The 18,236-nt window shown below is 43.1% G+C and overlaps 1 protein-coding gene across 3 annotated transcripts in view; it reads right to left on the minus strand.

The window, feature by feature from the left end:
* Positions 1-18,236, minus strand: part of LOC126471453 (uncharacterized) — a 306,777-nt gene that overhangs the window by 12,262 nt on the left and 276,279 nt on the right. For all 3 annotated transcript variants that reach the window (XM_050099642.1, XM_050099643.1, XM_050099644.1), the window contains one exon: positions 12,511-12,782. In XM_050099642.1, the coding sequence (XP_049955599.1) occupies positions 12,511-12,782 (272 nt within the window). The remainder of the gene's footprint in view (positions 1-12,510; positions 12,783-18,236) is intronic.

Raw genomic sequence — 18,236 nt, forward strand, 5'->3', positions numbered from 1 at the left:
GCAATGAATTAGGTGTGGGCGATGTAAGCACTTCGGGCACAAAACTCCATGCGTCCAGTCTTCAGCAGTGGTTCGTTTTAAATGTGTAATGCCTAGGCATTACGCCAGAGAATGTAGAGAATGCACATGGTTGGTGCAATCAATCCTAAGGATTGGAAGTGTCTGTAGTAAAAAGTGGAATGGTGATACTAGTAGGAAGTGCTTCCCTACTGAATTTTTCCCTTTGTTGTAGACAAAGGCTTTGCAGGTGTACACGGGTTTACCATTGTGGAGGCAGTCCAAGAGCACAAATGCAGTCAGATAACACGGACTTGAATAACAATTAGATGCATTAAGAGAGAACAGGTCCTCCTCCAGTGTGTCAGTACCCATGTCAAATGTTGAATCACTACGCTAGTTTCTTCTTTTCTAGATTAAGTGGGGGAGGATGTCTTAGCATTAATAGACAACCTGTTAACAACTGAAAAGCTAGGAAGTTGACCACAGGGACAATTTTTGCATATGGACAAGTTACTTTTGGTAGGAGGTGTGAGCACATACATGATGTATCACAATTATTTGTGGAATGCACAGATATTTGAAATTCTGAGGACAGGCTTGTTACAGTGATATAGGTGGAAGAATAGTTGTAGATATAACCGGAAGCACTAGAACAGTGTATCATGAAGTGAGCTGACGGTTTGATGGACAGGATTATAAAACTTAGAGCAATGTGTATGAACTGATGGAATGTGGTGACATTAACAGGGTTCTTCTGCAAGAGCCAGCACAAAGAGCGTTGGATGCATTTTTATGGGGGTTGTCACTTAGTGCATCACGAAAAGATTGGCTAAATTTCTTAAAGAGTAGCTTGAGTCATAGGAATGGCAACAGCATTGGAGGAAATAGACATAGTGACCCAAGTCCGCCGAGGTCAAGCATTACCATTGCGGTTGGTCAGGCCACATATGACGAGAGTGCCATTAGTTGCAGTGTTGAAAATGAGGGAGAGTAAGGCATCAAGAATGAGATTGCGGACAGAATAAGGCATATGATAGAAAGACATGGAATGAGAATGTTAACCTACCATTACATGGCAATGGAGGCCCCCCCGGTACTTAGCAGCACTCTCAGTAAATTTTATTACAACTAAAGCGTGTGCAGAGGGGAAATTTTGCTTAACTGGTTTAGTTAATTGTAGAGAATGTCAGTTTCTATTGGACACAGGTCCATATGTGGATGTTGTAAGTTCGGACCTCGTGGGAAAGGGGAGGTTGGCTCCACCACACTATAGGTTATGTGGAGTGCGTGGTAGTGATCTCTGGGGTCAGATACCCTCAATAGTTTTACAATTAGAGATACTTTACCAATCTCACATATAATGGAAACTGTGTATAATCTGAGACAGTCTAGGTATTTCTCCACCACTCATCTAACGAGTGGCTACCATTCGCTAGAAGCAGCACTGGAGGACTTGTAGAAAATGGCATTTTTGGTTCCTTTGGTTCACTACCAGTATCATTGTATACCATTTGGATTAGAGAGTATACCAGCCAAATTTCAGTGTTTATTAGATGCAGTTTTGTGAGGGTTAAAACCAAATCACTCTACAGTATATATACAGTATACAGTATATATATACAGTATACAGTATATATATATATATATATATATATATATATATATATATAATATTTTTGGTTTACAAGCTATGTCACTTCGTATAAAATACTCGAACTTTCGATATCTGCCTCCACCATTGTCATCAGGACATAAAATCATTGACTGCCAGGGCTCGTAAAATGAGGAGATTTTATTGAAGCGTGCTACTGCAAAACACTCCAAGGACACATATAGCAAATCTGGATGAAATAATTATCTTTGTGAAGAATATGGAAGAACATGTGTTACAGCTTAGGAAGGTGTTTAATTGGCTGTGTGCAACACACCTACACCGACTACAGGGAAGTGTTACTTCACACTACAGGAACTAAAATATTTGGACACGTGATCAGTCATAAGGCAGCACAAACAGACACCACACTGGTAAAAGCTATTCAGAATTCTGGACGCCACGTGTGGAGAAAGAGTTAGACTTTTTGGGCTCAGCAAATTGTTATAGAAAGTTTGTTCTGAAATTTGCAGAGATGGCATAACGTCTCACTCCAAATGAGAACCATGAGTGTGTAAGGATGTGTTCAGCAAATTAAAATAATTGTTGACAATAGGTTTGGTGTTGATTTTTCCAAACTATGAGAAGGAATTCGTCCTGTAAAGTGATGCAAGCAATGATACACATGGCTGTGCATTTCTGTCACTGAAATGGCTATTGGTTCTGAAGGATGCAAATTCCAAGCTTGCTGAGTTCATCCAGCAGGCAGAACCCATGGGCATGCAGACGACCTCTGTCAAATGGTTCGGTATTATACGAAGTGGATAGCACCGCTACAGAGTGGCAGAAAGTACAAGCGCCATATGGAGTAGTAGATAGCCAGAAAATGGTATTAAAGCCTAACGTACAGAGGAATGGAGACTCACTACAGAATTTCCTCAGAACTTTATGGAAGGTATAGAAACAAGTACAAAGAGCCCTGGAATGTCACAAACAGAATTAGATGACGGAATTGTAAGTTACTAGAATGCCATGTAGAACAGCAGGTGATGTTAACAAACTCATATACCCGAAAGAGGAAGACGAAAAAATCTTTTACCCATTATCAAGACCAATGCCACGTGGTTTAGATCATCTCACTGATGAAAGTGGAGCTATAAATTCCTACCCATACAATAATTATCCACATTGAGTGTATCTTGCCCTATCATGGTGAGATGGACTCTTTACCACCATTACTGGCGTCAGTACCTGAAGAGTGGTGAGGAGGTAGCAAGGGGTAGGTAACACTCAATTGGAGCAGACCACTCTATACATTAAGATGACAAAAAGAGGAAGGTATACTGTATTAATTTTTTTTGGTTATTTGGCCGGCCGCTGTGACCGAGTGCTACTAGGCGCTTCTGTCCGGAACCGCGCTGCTGCTACGGTCACAGGTTCGAATCCTGCCCCGGGCATGGATTTGTGTGACGTCCTTAGGTTAGTTAGGTTTAAATAGTTCTAAGTCTAGGGGACTGATGACCTCAGATGTTAAGTCCCATAATACTTAGAGTCATTTTTTGTTATTTGTTTTAGGTGCATTTTTAATGTCGTGTACCACAGTGATGAGTGTATGTGAACTGAATCATGTACAGATGATGAATTCTTTTGTTTTTATTTATAAATATTTGAATTTCGCTTAAGAGTGTGCCAAAGTCATGGATCACTGGTGTAACTATACCACTGTGTGGTTCCTGGCTGGTAGTCTAGTGATGCTGACAGATGACAAGAACAACGTTAGTCTGGAAATTATAAAGTTTGAATGACTTTCACCCTTGTGGTATATTAACAATTATTTGTCAGATATTGCCTGTAGAATCTGGTGAATTGTTATTGTAGTAATTTGCGGCTGTGCTTTGTTTTGCAATGAACGACAGATGGCAAAGAATACTATTTTTTATGTTTGGTATGGACATAGTGAAAGTGAAGTATAGCTATCGGTATGTTCAGGTTCCAAATTTAGATAACAAACAGAGCAGATCACAGTACACCATTAAATTGTAGTCGAAACTGTTATAGAGAAATGCCAGGTGGAGCCGTTTCTTGGGGAGGCAGGTGAGGGAGGATGTCCGCACTACATACTCGCAACATAACAATATTTCCAGAAGACAGGACTTCGCTGGATATACACCATACATGAACCAATGGTAGTTACCACCATCTTCTACAAGCAGGGACATTCATAGGGAACAGAACACTTAGAACTGTGGAACAGCGGAATAATACTGAATGGAAAGTAGTGTGATACCTCAGGACCGACTTTTCAGCTTCCAGCAACAACAACAGCGCCTATGACCCTGAACCTAACGTATCCTCAGCTGTATTTGCCAGATAATCCTTTAACAATACTGCCAGCTAGGAACCTGACGTACCAGAATAATACCCTAGATCCTTCCATACTTGGTTCTCTTTATGATAACTGCTGAGAAGGGGTGCATTAGTGTTCCAAAGTATTGGGCAATGCCGCAGCAGTTACCAGCACCGGGTCATTCTATTACTTACCAACTGAGCGGGGTCAACCCAAGATTTGAAATAGTAGTTGGTGTATCAGTCCCCATAGACTATGTGGCAAGGTGAACAAAGAAAAAAGATAATCAGTCTAAAAATGGTAAATAAAGGTGTAAGAGAATGTAAACGTTATAGTTGTAGGTTATTTTAAGAAATTCACAGGTTTAGCACCAGCCTGGCATTCAGAGGACAGAGGCTTCCTAAGGGGGCAAAGAAGTGTTGCGGCAACAGCCACACTCCAGACGTTGTAACCCATTGAGAGATGGGCGGGGAAGCTGCCTATGAAATCCTGCTGCTGGGTGCTAGAACATTGCTGGCACAGTATGCTGCAAGACCTTGATCTGTTGCAGTGATGGCGTGAATTTCTACACCTCCATAGTCACATTCCTGATTGGGTGTAGGGCCCTGTTACAACATAGCTGGGCAGAGCGACTATAAATACTCGCCACTAAGTTACTAACATCAGTTGTATTTGTACTACAATTGGTTCCAGAAATTCTGACTACAGCCAACGCCATCTTCACGCCAGTCGATTTTCTTACGCCACCCATGGAAAAGATTCCGTGATTGATTTTATTCTTTGTGTGTAAGCGAGAGCCGCGCGGGGTAGCCGCGCGGTTTCGGGCGCCTTGTCACGGTCCGTGCTGCTCCCCCCGTCGGAGGTTCGAGTCCTCCCTCGGGCATGGATGTGTCTGTTGTCCATAGCTTAAGTTAGTTTTAGTTAGATTAAGTAGTGTATACGCTTAGGGACCGATGACCTCAGCAGTTTGGTCCCATAAGACCTTACCACAAATTTACAAATTTGTGTAATTGAAGCCAGGGCAGTATCCATCGTGTCAGCTTGAACTAACAGCTATAAAGAACAGATGTGAATTCCACTAGTCCATTATGAGCAGTCAGTGTTAAGTAATGTATTTGCAGCTATTGTGTCTCAGCATAGTTCTCTCACAAATCACGATGGAGGAATATCTTTAAATCTAATGTTCAAGACCTTCCCCAGCGTGTTTTGAAGAATAGAAAAGTGTGTGCGAAGTTTGTCCCACACACCTTGACTTCTGAACAAAAAAGACGGCACATGGGCACCTTCCGTGACTTAATTGGAATACAAAACGTACTCAGTTCTTTTCTGAAAAAAATCGTCACAGTTGACGAGACTTGGTGTTATCAATATGAACCTACCACAAAGTGACGAAGTGCAGAATTCACACGAAGGGTCTGGTATTGTGACCAGGAACACCTGCCACAGCACTCACGACAGTTACGATGTGCGACTCAAAGTAAGTGACACGCGCGTGCTCCATAGTAGCCACACAGGAACATCAATAAATAAAAACCCAGACCGCCAGAGGGGCACCGAAAGCTGCCGACCGCTGTGTACCTCGCCATGCATCAGCACGAGGTCGCTAGCGGCACCAAAAAAACCACATCTCCATCCGGTCACGAGTGACTAGGGGGGCAGCACGTCTCTTCCTGAGGAATGACTATTTAATACAACCCAGGGTTTCTCTGCAGACACCTTCATCATACCATCTTTTTCATGTGTCACTTGGCATCACCATTACACCCTGGCATCAATGACTATCTTTTAACTGTAATATAAAATTGCCAAACGACTTTTAAAAACCGTCAGTATTTTACATCTATGTGTATTTTACCAAATCCTCGTTTATTGTAATTTATTTTAATGTAAGAATCGTAAATATCGTCCACCTATGTATTTTTTACAAAATCAACTTTTATTGTCACCTTTTATATATTTTAACCATCTTCAAATACAAATTGTGCAGCCTTTGGCTGAAGGGCGGTTTTTTCAGTAGTGTTTTTCAGTAATCCATTCTCGAAACGTTTTGGCGTGATGGGGTAGGTGGGTCCAAGCAGCTTCATATTCCCATAGAAGGGTCATCAGCTAACGGCTGATGTGCAAGCCTAAGCTAGAACTGTTTGTTTTGGGCCTCCAGCCTATGTCAAAAAAGGAAGGCCACCTCTAGGGTGACTTCATCCAGCACTCCAGGCGTCTCCTGGGGTCCTGAGTTCTCCACGCTAGGCCTGCTGTTCACGGCCTTCCGTATCAGCACGCTGCAGCGGGCCGGACACGCAGCTGGGGGCTATGCTGAGACACCTCACGATGGCTGAGTGATCACACACGCCACCGACACGCCGTCATCAACATTTGCACTGAAGACTTGCTGACTTGAAGACTTACTGACTGACCTCCTCTAATTCCGCGCTCGCCACGATACCGGTAGAAGACAACCCACAGTTACCGCAAACGCCATTCTGGGGTAGATGTGACCATCCTAGCTGATAATATTGTGTTCGCACCCCAGAAACTATTACACAGGTATGACATCAAAATAAACAAAGGGATCATGGAACTGATCGGAGTTGACGACGTAATTATGACCATCCAGGAAATGAAATAGTGGAGGATGTATGGTAGACGGACCAAGGAAGTTCTTTGGCGGATTTCAAGACATGAGAAAAGATCGAGACGATGAAGGTGGGCAGGCATATAAGACGCTAGTGCAACCTATTCTTGAGTACTGCTCGGGTGTTTGCGATCCGTACAAGGTCGGATTAAGGAAAGACATCGAAGCAATTCAGAGGCAGGCTGCAAGATTTGTTACTAGTCGGTTCGAACAACACGCAAGTGTTACGGAGATACTTCGAAACTCAAATGGGGATCCCTGGAGGGAAGGCGACGTTCTCTTCTAGGAACATTATTGTGAAAATGTAGAAATTGGTTCAAATGGCTCTGAGCACTATGCGACTTAACTTCTGAGGTCATCAGTCGCCTAGAACTTAAAACTAATTAAACCTAACTAACCTAAGGACATCACACACATCCATGCCCGAGGCAGGATTCGAACCTGCGACCGTTGCGGTCGCTCGGTTCCAGACTGTAGCGCCTAGAACCGCACGGCCACTCTGGCCGGCTGAAAATGTAGAGAACCGGCATTTGAAGTAATTCTGTAGCTTCCAACATACATTGTCCGTAAGGACCACGAACATACGAGAAATTTGGGCTCATACAGAGGATACAGAGGCATACAGATAGTCGTCTTTCCCTCGTTCTACTTGTGAGTGGAACAGGAAAGTAAATGACTAGTACCGGTGTGAATGTAAATTAAGATGAAGACAATACAAAACATGGTGGAAAAAAATGTTTACCTATAGCTGAATACCGTAAGTCTTGGAAAGGTGGAGAACAGCCCATTATCTGTCAGTGGATATTGAATTGATGATAATGATTTAAGCGGTGTCCTAAAACTATTTTTTCAAATTGGTACAAGAGAAACATACCATATGCAAAAGACATTAACTTTTTTTAATACTTTTCACTAACATGTAGTGTCTCATTTGCGTTATTAATTTTATAACTACATGATAAATTCACAAATAGTGTGATTTTATGCTTTCAGCTATAGAAAAATACCTGATTTATGTCTGTGTGATATCCACGGTGTATTCTATTTCTACCAACTAGCAAATTTATTGAAACAAGAACGATCGGAAGCTCTGCGACGGTTATGCCACATGTTGATGAATATTTTAACCGTTATGGCAGTAAGTATTTTTTTCTTTACGTATATTTCTAAATAGGCCACAATTCTCCACTTTTTGAATTATTAATATTTCGCATTTAGCATTATCTGTGACACATAATGCCCGTATAAAGTGCACACATTTTACGAAGCAAGAATTTTACGAAATATTCAAAACGCTCCCACCAGGTTTTGACAAGTGATAGCAAGCAAAATGGGGAAAGTAGTATTTCACTCAGTGTCCTTACTTTCTGTAGCGAGATATTTAATTACAGTTATTGATATAGAGTCCGGTACTTTATAACGGCAGACGAGAGTATGTTGAAAGAATGATATGACCCTTATTGTGACATCCAGTGGATTTTCACAAAGAAAGGCCACAACTAGTCTGAAATACTGAGAACAATGTGCGTAAATCACAGGCAGAATACTAATTTATGATACTTATAAAAATAAAGTTTCACCATAAAATGAAGAGAGATAAGAGAAGAAGATGACAGCCTATCACCAGTGTTGTTGAATTTATAAGTCGAAGGCGCAATGAAAGATGCGGAAGAACATTTTAGAGGGATGAATAATTTGCTACAGGATCAAACAGCATAGCAAATGGTTCGAAAACTGACATATTCCTTCTCGCTGATAGAAAGGACAAGTTAGGTAAACTGTTGAAAGCAATGGTCACTGTGCTGACATAAAGGATGATAGAAAGGCAAGAGTGATGAATAGTAGCAGATAGAATAACGATCAAACTTGGGGAAGATACAGTAATAGTATCAGTAGTAAAGAAAAAATACAGTCATTTTGGAAACAAATATGTACAAGACGACCGAAGGAAGAGACATTAGGAACAAATTAGACGGTGAGCGCACCATGCTTGCGTGTGTCAGCTTTCGAAGAGTATATTCTTTGTTCAGGAAAACGTCGTTGCCATTCCGGTAAACAAATCTTTGAATTTGCTTTGCAATGTCAATAGAAAAACACGATTTCAGCATACTCTGCACGATACGTATCTCTTCGTGACACTGCACACAACACCAACTGGGGTACTAAATTTTGAATCAGACGTTCTAGAATAGTGACAACCATGACTCCATCACTTTGCACAGACAGTGGTCGCATCTCTGTGCGACTGATGTGTGCATCCAAGAGGTCACAACGCCATTCGTTTCAAGTATCAGCACCTAAATTTATGAAACCGTTGAGAACAGAGCACATATTTGTATGTTTTTGCTTCATAGTGCTTTTTCCATCATACTAAAATATTTGCGTTTCCTTCTAAAAAGCCGTGCAAATTTCTTCCAGATTCTTTTGATTTATTGTTGTGGTTGCAACAGGTTCCACAACCATCATAAATTGTGTTTGTGATGACTTTTTACCAAACTCCTTGTCACAGGATTAAGTAAAACTTCCCTTTATTTTGTTTGTATTACACTACAGTTTTAAATGCATCCATAAGTACATACACGAGAACGGCCATACTAGGATCAGAACCCAAATTTCACCAAAACGTTATTCCACTTTATCTTTCTAAGGCCTAGCAACATTTTCACAAGAACAGTACTTCTTTTAACAAACTCATCTAGCACCAGTTTTTAATTATCAAGTGGCGAGATCAGCAGTGAATCCACCACCTGAAAGGTATGCAGACATACAGGTATGTAATGATGTTTTCCTTTTCCTAGCTCACAAATAGTAAAAGAACAAAGTAAGTAATTTAGAAAAACGCCTGGAAACGAAAGGGTCTGGAGACGATGGAACAGAAAATACTAATGTAATATGGCCAGATGATGGAGACAGAAGCAGTTAGAAATTCACGGTTATCTTTCAAAAAAGCTGTAACACATATAAAAAGTTCTCGTACAATGCGGCAGAATCACTGATTGAGGCATTAGGAACCAAACGTGACTAAAGTAAACTTTCATCTATGTACGAATTTGCAGAGCGATGAATTAGTAACTAATCTGAATGTACCAGTAGGCTTTATAGAAACCTCAAGATGTAACTGAGTAATATGAAGTTAGTCGGTGCGCTGTAGCTGTAGTCGATATTCTGAATCACTATATCCTGGCAGAAACATCATGATGTATTTGATGTAATCCGAATGGCTTAACAGATGTTTTTAGTCGAATACGATCCCATGTATCAGGAAACTGAACAGGCTTTAGAGAGCTTTGTTTTATTTGTTCAATATAATTGTATCTTGTCAACAGTGAGATAAATAGAAATTGAACATTTTTCGACTAATGGGAACGAAATTCATCCCTTAGCAAGAATCTCATTATTGTCTCATGTGATAAAGAGATAAATATTTAGGAAACGAAATGCTGAAAATAGTAGACGAGATTTGCTATTTGGACAGCAAAATAGTTAGGTTACCTTCTATTAGGAACGTAGGTGTACTCAGCGTCTGTGATATGATTTTCAAATTACAGAGCACAGCAATCAGTCGTTCTTTTTTCCACTGTTGAAAATTATTCTGTTTTACAAATGATAGAGCACAGCAATCAGTTGTCCTTTTTTGCAGGTTTTATTTGGCAAATCTAGATTTCGCCTGGTGCCTAGCCATTATCAATGCACTATTTCATAGAATCAGTGCATGTCAGTTCCCTGTTTTTCGGACGCCTGTCAAAGTTCTTTCACGACTGAAAGAGTCTTGAAAGAACTGACAGACGTCCGAATAACAGAGAACTGACATACATTGATTCTATGAAATAGTGCATTGATAACGGCTAGGCACCAGACGAAATCTAGATTTGCCAAATAAAACCTGCAAAAAAGGACAACTGATTGCTGTGCTCTATCATTTGTAAAACAGAATAATTTACAACAGTAGAAGTAAAGAAAAACGCAGTCTAGTAATAGCAAGAAAAGTTGTTCTAAAATAGAGGAATATGTTAACGTCAAATAGAAATTTATATGTTAGAAAGTCTTTTCTGAAAACGTGTAAAACGTGGTTGATAAACAGTACACAGAATAAAATAAAAGAGGCTTTTGAAACGCCCTCTTGAAAAGATCGCAGAAAATGAGAGAGATCGAAATACACTCCTGGAAAAGGAAAAAAGAACACATTGACACCGGTGTGTCAGACCCACCATACTTGCTCCGGACACTGCGAGAGGGCTGTACAAGCAATGATCACACGCACGGCACAGCGGACACACCAGGAACCGCGGTGTTGGCCGTCGAATGGCGCTAGCTGCGCAGCATTTGTGCACCGCCGCCGTCAGTGTCAGCCAGTTTGCCGTGGCATACGGAGCTCCATCGCAGTCTTTAACACTGGTAGCATGCCGCGACAGCTTGGACGTGAACCGTATGTGCAGTTGACGGACTTTGAGCGAGGGCGTATAGTGGGCATGCGGGAGGCCGGGTGGACGTACCGCCGAATTGCTCAACACGTGGGGCGTGAGGTCTCCACAGTACATCGATGTTGTCGCCAGTGGTCGGCGGAAGGTGCACGTGCCCGTCGACCTGGGAACGGACCGCAGCGACGCACGGATGCACGCCAAGACCGTAGGATCCTACGCAGTGCCGTAGGGGACCGCACCGCCACTTCCCAGCAAATTAGGGACACTGTTGCTCCTGGGGTATCGGCGAGAACCATTCGCAACCGTCTCCATGAAGCTGGGCTACGGTCCCGCACACCATTAGACCGTCTTCCGCTCACGCCCCAACATCGTGCAGCCCGCCTCCAGTGGTGTCGCGACAGGCGTGAATGGAGGGACGAATGGAGACGTGTCGTCTTCAGCGATGATAGTCGCTTCTGCCTTGGTGCCAATGATGGTCGTATGCGTGTTTGGCGCCGTGCAAGTGAGCGCCACAATCAGGACTGCATACGACCGAGGCACACAGGGCCAACACCCGGCATCATGGTGTGGGGAGCGATCTCCTACACTGGCCGTACACCACTGGTGATCGTCGAGGGGACACTGAATAGTGCACGGTACATCCAAACCGTCATCGAACCCATCGTTCTACCATTCCTAGACCGGCAAGGGAACTTGCTGTTCCAACAGGACAATGCACGTCCGCATGTATCCCGTGCCACCCAACGTGCTCTAGAAGGTGTAAGTCAACTACCCTGGCCAGCAAGATCTCCGGATCTGTCCCCCATTGAGCATGTTTGGGACTGGATGAAGCGTCGTCTCACGCGGTCTGCACGTGCAGCACGAACGCTGGTCCAACTGAGGCGCCAGGTGGAAATGGCATGGCAAGCCGTTCCACAGGACTACAACCAGCATCTCTACGATCGTCTCCATGGGAGAATAGCAGCCTGCATTGCTGCGAAAGGTGGATATACACTGTACTAGTGCCGACATCGTGCATGCTCTGTTGCCTGTGTCTATGTGCCTGTGGTTCTGTCAGTGTGATCATGTGATGTATCTGACCCCAGGAATGTGTCAATAAAGTTTCCCCTTCCTGGGACAATGAATTCACGGTGTTCTTATTTCAATTTCCAGGAGTGTTGTAAAGAAGAGGTGCTGAATGGAACTGGAGAAAAATGAACTTTGTCCACAGATTGACTTAAAGGAAGGGTGCGTTGATAGGATACAATCTGAGTCATCGTGGAGTTGTTAATTTGATATTAGGGACAGGAGTGGGTGCAAAAATATTAGACGGTGACCCAGGTTCAATCAGATGTAGGGTGCAGATGGCATGCAAAGAAAAGGCTTGAAATAGATAGACATGCGTGGAGATATGCAACTTAACGGTCTTCAGACTGATAAGAATCGAGGAAATTAAAGAAACTTGTAAGCTATCAATAAAGTGTTTTCTTTGATCATATGGCACATTTGCGCCTGTTAGTGCTTCCGCTAGCAGCTGCCTTACCTGCCGTCCTTGGCGGTACGAAAGCATAATTTCTCGTAGTCGACGCGGTAGTTGAGAAGTACGGATGCGAGTCCCAATACGAGGGCGGCCGCTGCCTGAGGAGCGGTTGCCACTGGAGGATGCGTTACCAGGTAGTTGCTGGTGAACGTGTACAGCGATGGAACTAGGACCAGGCACCCCCAGCATATGTAGTACCCGGCTCGGTCCAGCGTTATGTCGAGAGTCTGGAAGTACCCCCACTCCCAGTAGTAGAATTTCGCCAAGTATATCGTCTGCAGACATACAAAAAGAACGACTTGCTGTATATTTAATATGCTGCGGAAACAGTATAAAAGTTACCGTAATCAGTCACAATTTATTTTTTATCGCCAGTTTCCAAGGGTTAAATCTTTTCCCTCAAGTAAAGTTATGTCAATTAATCGTAGCAGTGTATTAAGTGCACGACTTTTAGGTAACCTGTCTGGTAACAGAAGACAAAGAAATAAATACTTCATTGCAAATTGCCAAACGCAGAGTCATTTACATATTTTTCACCACCAACGACAGAACTGGGCAAAGATTACCGACACAAATGACAACATTTACAATGGTGTTAACTCTGTTTTTAACAGCTGCGTACATTATTAAATAAGCACACACACACGCACACGCACACACACACACACACACACACACACACACACACACACACACGCACACACACAAAGTTTAATACAACAATAATTTAAAGTACCATATAAATTAGTCACTGTTGGCAACATAATATGTTCTTTGCACTTATTCTAATATGCCATATTTGTTATTTTAGTATGTAATAATTTTATATGATTTAAACATCACTCGAATAGGCGTCTGTAACCACTGGGGATATTTATATGTATACTAGCTGAGTTCGCAGGCATTGCCCAGTCTTCTATTAGCCCATCTCATCCTCCACCTGCTACACCCCCTCTCTCCTCATTTCCTCCACTCCCTCTCTCTGTCCATCTCCTCCACTCCCCTCACTCTGTCCATTTCCTCCTACCCCTCTCTCTGCCCATCACTTCCTCCCCCTCACCTAGTTCACCTCCTCCCACCCTTTCTGTTACACCTACGCCTCACTGTCTCTCTGTCCATCTTTCCCCTCCCTCTGTCCATCTCACCTTCTCCCCATTCTCGGTCTATCTTCTCCTTTCCTCTCTCTGTGTCTTCTCTTCTCCCCTGTCTCTGTCCATTTCTTCCTCCCCCTCTGTCTGCTGTCTGTTCATCCCTCTACCCCCTGTCTGTATTCATCTACTCCTCCCCTCTCTCTGCCTATCGTTTCTTTCACCTGTCTCTGTCCATATCCTCCTCTTTCCTTTCTCTGTCCATTTTCACATCCCCCCTCTCTCTTCCCCTCCCCCTCCTCCCCCCTTTTCTGTCACCATCTCCTCCTTCTCTCTCGCTGTCAGACGATCTCCTCCTACCCCTTCTCTCTCCAGGTTACCACGCTCACTCACTGCAATAAGAGGCTTATGGTTCTTACCATCAGAGTATTTATTTCCATATTATAACTAATATTAGTATCAAATTTGGTTGAAATCATTTCACGGATTCAGAATGTTCTTTTTACAAATTTCAAACACATTTCACAAATATTTAACGTATTTCACACGTATTTGTACACATATTTCACCTGTATCTCTAGCGAATTCCGCCTTAAACTATGGGTCGTGCGCACTTCCAGTGGCAGGTGTGGATACCGTCTCTGAAATGTTTTGCGAACAGTTAGTAATAACGAGGTAATAAATTACAGTGTCATAAAGTGGCTCCAGTTTTTCAAGCATCTCATTTTTTATGACGTCACATCTCCTGAACTGTATATTGGACAATGATATTATTCCTTCTGGCGCATTCAGTGGTACATGTGGATACTACCTGCTTATGCTTGATGCAGCAGTTTTACTGCATGAACAACGAAAATGTAGTAAGCGGTTAACTTTCTTCCTTTCATCATTTTTTGGAGGTCGTCAGCGAGAAAAAGCTTGGTGAAGGCTTTAAATTATGTGTAAAGATTGTTGCAGGTCTCTAAGTGCCCTGATTCGCAAATACTGGATGAATAAATTGAAGGTATTCGAGCGTCTTGTGCTACACTTCTTTTTTACCCTCACTCTCACCCCTTCGATAGATTGGTGGTTCTTACCGACACAGCGATAGTAAGTGATGTGTGTACCAAGTTTCACTCAAATTGGTCCAATGGTTTATAAAGAGTTGTGGAACGTACATGTAAACATACATACCTACATACAGGGTGTTACAAAAAGGTACGGCCAAACTTTCAGGAAACATCCCTCACACACATATAAAGAAAAGATGTTATGTGGACATGTGTCCGGAAACGCTTAATTTCCATGTTAGAGCCCATTTTAGTTTCGTCAGTATGTACTGTACTTCCTCGATTCACCGCCAGTTGGCCCAATTGAAGGAAGGTAATGTCGACTTCGGTGGTTGTGTTGAATGCGACTCATTGCTCTACAGTACTAGCATCAAGCACATCAGTACGTAACATCAACAGGTTAGTGTTCATCACGAACGTGGTTTTGCAGTCAGTGCAATGTTTACAAATGCGGAGTTGGCAGACGCCCATTTGATTTATGGATTAGCACGGGGCTATAGCCGTGGCGCGATACGTTTGTATCGAGGCAGATTTCCAGAATGAAGGTGTCCCGACAGGAAGACGTTCGAAGCAATTGATCGGCGTCTTAGGGAGCACGGAACATTCCAGTCTATGACTCGCGACTGGGGAGGACCTAGAACGACGAGGACACCTGCAATGGACGAGGCAATTCTTCGTGTAGTTGACGATAACCCTAATGTCAGCGTCAGAGAAGTTGCTGCTGTACAAGGTAACGTTGACCACTGTATGGTGAGTGCTACGGGAGAACCAGTTGTTTCCGTACCATGTACAGCGTGTGCAGGCACTATCAGCAGCTGATTGGCCTCCACGGGTACACTTCTGCGAATGGTTCATCCAACAATGTGTCAATCCTCATTCCAGTGCAAATGTTCTCTTTACGGATGAAGCTTCATTCCAACGTGATCAGATTGTAAATTTTCACAATCGACATGTGTGGGCTGAAGGAGAATCCGCACGCAATTGTGCAATCACGTCATCAACACAGATTTTCTCTGAACGTTTGGGTAGGCATTGTTGGTGATGTCTTGATGTTCGTCCACCTACGCTCAATGGAGCAAGTTATCATGGTTTCATACGGGATACTCTACTTGTGCTGCTAGAACATGTGCCTTTACAAGTACGACACAACATGTGGTTCATGCACGATGGAGCTCCTGCACATTGCAGTCGAAGTGTTTGTACGCTTGTCAACAACAGATTCGGTGACCGATGGATTGGTAGAGGTGGAGCAATTCCATGGCCTCCACGCTCCCCTCACCTCGACCCTCTTGACTTTCATTTATGGGGGCATTTGAAAGCTCTTGTCTACGCAATCCCAGTACCAAATGTAGAGACTCTTCGTGCTCGTATTGTGGACGGCTGTGATACAATACGCCATTCTCCAGGGCTGGATCAGCGCATCAGGTATTCCATGCGACGGAGGGTGGATGCATGTATCCTCGCTAACGGAGGACATTTTGAACATTTCCTGTAACAAAGTGTTTGAAGTCACGCTGGTACGTTCTGTTGCTGTGTGTTTCCATTCCATGATTAATATGATTTGAAGAGAAGTAATAAAATGAGCTCTAACAATGAAAGTAAGCGTTTTCGGACACATGACCACATAACATATTTTCTTTCTTTGTGTGTGAGGAATGTTTCCTGAAAGTTTGGCCGTACCTTTTTGTAACACCCTGTATATCCATTTTTATAATACATGGTGCGGGGTTTAAATCCAGTCAAATGAAACCTTTATTGGAGCAAATTTATTAAAACAAAATACAATATAAAGTGAAAATCCTTTTACATGCATGTAGTGGTATCTTTCAAGAGTAACATTACTCGATGTAACCCCCTTCAGCCGCAATGACCGCCTCCAATCTTGCCCTGAAGGGACAGCACGCACTCTTCAAAAGAGCGCTGTCCATATTCACGAATGCTGCTTCGACAGCGGTGGGTAGAGATGCGACATTAGGGTGCCTCGTCTTATTGGTAACTCTTTCAACTACGCTCCAAACATAATAGTCGAGGAAGTTAAAATCCTGGCTATTCGGGAGCCAGGACTACTTTGACCGGAACATGTCAACGCTATCCGAGAGCCAGTCTTTGACTAAATGGCTCGAATGAGGTCCTCCTCTGCCATCCGACGGATTGTTCGCTCGCTGGCATCCAATTCTGACACCAGATTCCTCGTAAATTACCCCGAGTCCTCCGAAATCACCGCCTGAGCCTTTTCAATGACTGCCACAGTTCGTGACACGCGCTTCCTCGAATAAGGTTTTCTCACCGGGTTGGTGGAATCTATCCCAGACTTCTCCGGAGCATTATACTCTGAAGCGCCAAAGCAACTGGTATTGGCATTCGTATTCAAATACAGAGACATGTAAACAGGCAGAAACAGCTGGGAGGTCTCTATGAATAATGGAAGACCAAGAGTTACCTCTGCGTAGCGTAGAAAAAATGCCAAAGAGAGCAATGTCTGTCGTTCAGCAGCAGTACTGAACTAGATTGTTAAACTGCTGTTTTTTCATCAAAACGGTTAGTGTTACAAAAGAAAAAAACCGTCGTGATGTCTCCAAACGAGTACTTTCCATAATTATTTTACCCTTAACCTTCCTAATATAGTAGCGGCTCCGGTCAAAGAAAACCATCATAACGACCGGGAGAGCGGTGTGCTGACCACACGCCCCTCCTATCCGCATCCTCATTTGAGGATGACACGGCGGTCGGATGGTCCCGATGGGCCACTTGTGGCCTGAAGATGGAGTGCCATGCCATGTAACCTTCCTAATAAGTAGTGTTTGTCACCGACCTGGAAGATGTCGGAAGATAATTGTAGCAACTAGAGATAAGTTTTGTACTTTTAGATCGTGTACCAGGACTCAAATGTTTTTTGTACGAGTGAACAGTTGATTCGTTGACACTGAGTTTTGATAGCGTATTTATTTAATTTATTTATAACAAACTATTTCATAATGATGAAATGAGGTTCAATTTGCCTTGGCGGACTTAAAAAATTGTACATGGTTATTTCTCTGTGCAAATCGGAATTACGTTCGTGTTGCACACACACACACACTGCCTGTTCGCTCAGCAATAAAGATGTATGAAGAATTTGCTTACATACGCAACTGATGTTGCAGTAGGAATGAAATGCTCACATGAGCAAATGTATCACCACAAGTACTCACTCATACTTGCTCAACGTCACTCATGCTCAAATTACATGGACGAATATATTAATTCCATACATTTCAACACTCAGCATACAATTTCTCAGCGATACTGAGGAAAATTATAGCCTCCTCAACAGCGACTCCAGAACCTCCCAACACTCTTAAAAAGAAATGATAACCGAAACCCTCAGCTGCCGACAGGTGTTGTTGATATACCTCGACGGGGACGGGTGAAAATGTGTGCCCCGACCGGGACTCGAACCCACGATCTCTTGTTTACACGGCTCACGCTCTATCCATGTGAGCCACAGAGGACACAAATTACTAGCGCGACTGCAGGGACTTATCCCTTGCACGCCTCCCGTACGGCCCACATTCCCAACTGTCCACAATCCACATACGTAATGTACCTAATA

The sequence above is a fragment of the Schistocerca serialis genome, chromosome 3 (genome assembly GCF_023864345.2).
Source record: "Schistocerca serialis cubense isolate TAMUIC-IGC-003099 chromosome 3, iqSchSeri2.2, whole genome shotgun sequence".
Lineage (NCBI taxonomy): Eukaryota > Metazoa > Arthropoda > Insecta > Orthoptera > Acrididae > Schistocerca > Schistocerca serialis.